This window comes from Stegodyphus dumicola, chromosome 7, assembly GCF_044657685.1.
Source record: "Stegodyphus dumicola isolate Sdum_Otavi_A_Nest chromosome 7, ASM4465768v1".
Taxonomy (NCBI): Eukaryota; Metazoa; Arthropoda; class Arachnida; order Araneae; family Eresidae; genus Stegodyphus; species Stegodyphus dumicola.
In genome coordinates, this window is record NC_140774.1 from 81,808,009 (window position 1) to 81,812,069 (window position 4,061).

The 4,061-nt window shown below is 36.3% G+C and overlaps 1 protein-coding gene across 1 annotated transcript; it reads left to right on the plus strand.

Moving 5' to 3' along the window:
- Nucleotides 1-529: 529 nt before the first annotated feature.
- On the plus strand, nucleotides 530-2,487 carry LOC146996246 (uncharacterized). Its single transcript, XM_085819772.1, has 2 exons — nucleotides 530-1,545; nucleotides 1,649-2,487. The coding sequence occupies exons 1-2, from the start codon at nucleotides 1,402-1,404 to the stop codon at nucleotides 1,910-1,912; spliced, it is 408 nt and encodes a 135-aa protein (XP_085675898.1). The 5' UTR covers nucleotides 530-1,401; the 3' UTR covers nucleotides 1,913-2,487.
- Nucleotides 2,488-4,061: the final 1,574 nt, after the last annotated feature.

The following is a 4,061-nucleotide window of genomic DNA, read 5'->3' on the forward strand; positions in this document are numbered from 1 at the left end:
GGAAATTCGAATTGGATGATGGAAAGGCATTGCGATGACAGTTGATACTTTCCACATCTCGGATCCCGAACGTCCTGAAAGATCTACAGTCTGACAAGAAGCCACTTAGGAAACTCTCTGGGACTCACTCCGTATTTGAAACGGCGTCTTGTACCAGAAATTCGAATTGGATGATGGAAAGGCATTCCAATGACAGTTGATACTTTCCACATCCCGGATCCCGAACGTCCTCAAAGATCTACAGTCTGACAAAAAGCCACTTAGGAATAGTGAAGATTATGCATAGAGTTTGAGAGCGCGTCTCCTAGAAAATGCAAGACCTGACATTCAAAGTAGTGCCAATCTTGTGATGCATGTGCAGGTTGGAGAAGACCCAAGAAACGCAGCAAAGGACAGCTGCAACGTTACCGTATGGGAGGTCCTTATGGACCTCCCATACGGTAACGTTGCAGCTTGTAATCCTGGGACCTCTACTACGAACTACTGACGACAACAAATGTATCCTCGTTGTAACTAGTTACTTCACAAAGTGGCCTGAAGCGTATCCTATTTCAATCAAGACGAAATCCCGGTAATATTGGTAAGGATAAAGCACTGGATTTCCAGGTTTGGAGTGCCTCTTCAGTTACACTCTAATCAAGGAAGAAATTTTATCTCGAATGTAATTTAAAAAATCTGTAAACCCTTTGGCATAATCAAAAACAAACGACACCTTTACGTCCGCAGTAGTAACCGCCCGTACTCAGCCGGCGGAAGTGATGTCTCAGAAAAGGGGCGTGATCTCCGCAATCCCTGATCAAATGACAGCCGGAAGTGACGTAGATGGATCGGATGACGTAGATGGAATGACGCCATGCATAGTTTCGCTTTTTATTCTGTGGCAACGACCCTATTTTTCAAAGTTTTTAATTTTTGTGGCAACGAACATTTTTTATGTTTATGGCAACGTGCTCTTGAACCACGTGTTTGGAATGATATCATCCATTTCTGGTTTGGGCATGTTGTCTAACAAAACGGCGTCTGCCCTATCACATATTTGTATGCCTCCGCTTAGGTGCATGAATACATTTCTGTGGACCAATCAGATTCTTTGAAACATGACCTCACTGTCTCTTAACCAATCACCGTTCAGATGAAATAAAGAGTTTCTACCCGATATAAGGCTATCCAGAGAAACGTCCCTCATTTCTTTCCTTGCTGTCGCCCTGAGTGTAGCACCTGCTTTTGCTTCGACCACCGTCTATCATTAAGTTTTTTGATTCTTCACTGCTTTGAATGAATCAGCCACGAAACAGCGCACCAGAGGTAAGTAAGGTTTTGAAAATATACTGTTTTTAGAATTTTAATCTTTAAAAATTGTTGAATTTGCAATGTGTGCTTAATTTGCATTTACTTTTTCAGATGGAAAACCTATCTGAGAACGAACCTATGCCTTTGAACGATAATGTGTTGAGCCATGAAGACCGCACCCAAGATGTTCCAAGAGAATCAGCTAGCTCTTGTGCCAAAAGAAAAGCAGAAGAAACAACCCATTTCCAGAAGAAAGTACGTATTTTCGAAAAGTTTATATGTTAAAGTTTATACTGTATATGACCCCATTTTTAATGTATTATATACTAACTGATTTATTATTATTATTTTTTTTCAGCGCAAAGGACTTTTTACTGAAGATGCTTTTCCAGAGGAGCTCACTCACATGGGAAACAATGTCTTTGTGGGCATTTACAAGGGAAAAGTGACTGTGCACATCCGAGAGTATGCCAAATATGGTAAAGCTTACTATCCGACAAGACGAGGAGTGAACTTTGAACCATGGTGTTTGAATGTTCTCGCAACCAACATGTCAGTGGACGAAAAAAGACCTGCTGACACTCAATCTGGAGTTGTCCAAGAACTTTGTAGTCACGTATAAGGATTCCCACTTCACTCTGAAACAACTTTCTGCTCAAGGAGATGAAAAAAGTAGCCTCAGCATTACAACTATGCAGTGGGAAGAACTGATGACCAACTTTAGCGGTATCAGTGACATTGTCACCAACCTCCTTTATCAAAACATGTACTTTTGTAAAGACTACGAAAGCATATCCGACGAATCTGTTAAGGAGGAAAATCTGCCCCAATCCTTCGACATTTCTATGGGAAGAGCACACCTCCAAACCATTCTAAAGACGTCGCTTGAAAAACTTCTTAACCAACAAGAACTAAAATATTCCAAGCTCATAGACTGTGAAGAACTTGTTCATAAAACAAAAACTGTGAATGCCATTGGTCTGAGATTCAGTGCTGTTGACATCGCCAGACAATTTTACAGAAATATTTGGGGTGAAGAACCCTATTTAGTGTTACTGAAACCTGCTCACTACATTACCAAGGAATTTTTTAATTCTGTGTGTTTAAACCATGTACTCGACGAAGTAAAAAATACATTTTATACTACGAATGGTGTCTTAGGTATAGAATACTATGGATATTTGTAAAATAATTATGATGCTCAATAAAATGTTATTTTATTTTACAATGATCTCATGACTGTCTTCAGGTTTAGACCTTATTTAAAAGGATTAATCTGTAATTAAGACTTGCATAATTTTTTAAAAATACCTATTTAGTAGAAACCAATTGATTCTTATAGAGTATAAATATTGTTGTGCTTAAACATATATATCATTTGGTCGTTAAGATTTGTATTCGTTCGCTGTCGCGGAAGCACAAAGTGTGAAGCGGTTTTCATGTCAAGGCAGGTTCGCGCATGCGCAAGCCTTCGTAGTGACATCATGGTGCACAATGTGAAATGCACAAACGAGAGTGTAAAATAACAAGTTTGATAAGACGACGGGTTAGCTTAGAGGTAACGCTCTTTTCTCACATGCAAGAGATGGCGGCCTCGAATCCCGCTCCTAGAGTTATTTTTAAAATTCGGGGAAAATAATATTAAATTCAATAAAAATTAATTAAAGGTAATAATTAAAATAATGACGTACTAAATAATTAAAATACTTATTAAAAAGACTAAATAATTAAAATTAATGACGTGCTAAATAATTAATTATGTGTCAAATAATTAAAAATAATAAATTAAAAGTGATGTCATTACAAACACGTGGTTCAAGATATCGTTGCCATATACATAAAAAATATTGTCGTTGCCACAAAAAATAAAAACTTTGAAAAATAGTGTCGTAACCACAGAATAAAAACGAAACTATGCACGACGTCATCCGGTCCATCTACGTCACTTCCAGTTATCATGTGATCCAAGATGGCGGATACCACGCCCTTTTCTGTGACGTCGCTTCCGCCGGCTGAGTACGGGCGGTTACTATTCAGTTATGTTCAGTTGATTAGGAAGTCGTGATGATTTTAAGTTAAATATAATGTATATAAATTGCATAAAAAATTTAATTGAGATAAAACACCAAACATGGAAATCAGTATTTATTTACGTAGGCTCAAAAACTAAACCCATAATCTTATTTTTTTTTTAAATATCTCATTCTAAATGTACAATATTTTATATATTGTAATTCCAAAGCACTGCGTTATTTGCATGCAAATTTGGGAAACAGCCGTAATATCTGAAACCTCAGTATATTAAATATACCAATTGCAAGAAAGTAATCAGCATCTAGTGAATATCATATCAGCGTTTTTTCTATCAACACGTTTGAAGTAAAATATATCTAATATACTGGAAATAAGTTGTTTTGCAAGTAAGTGTTTAAGTACATTTTGCTTCATTTTGATCCAAAATTTTTAATTTTATGCATACATTTTAACAAATAACATTTGATTAATGAAGCACAGAATAAACGTACTTATGCAGGACAAAATTTTCTTTACAAAGCGTAAGCAATAATACATGATTTACGAATAATAGCAACGTCAAATATTCTTTCAAAGAATGAACTAGTGAAAGGGATATCAATAGTACCAAAGATATCAATAGTATCAAATATCAATAATATATCAAACTATTCATTCTTCATAGTTTTAAGATCTGTCTTAGCTGTTAGTTGACTTTAAAAAAATGCAATAAAATGCCAAATTCGAACTTTATAAAC

Coding starts and splice junctions, on each gene's coding strand:
- LOC146996246 (XM_085819772.1), top strand. CDS start 1,402: ATGGAAAACCTATCTGAGAACGAACCTATGCCTTTGAACGATAATGTG. Junction 1,546..1,648: donor CAACCCATTTCCAGAAGAAA/GTACGTATTTTC, acceptor ATTTTTTTTCAG/CGCAAAGGACTTTTTACTGA.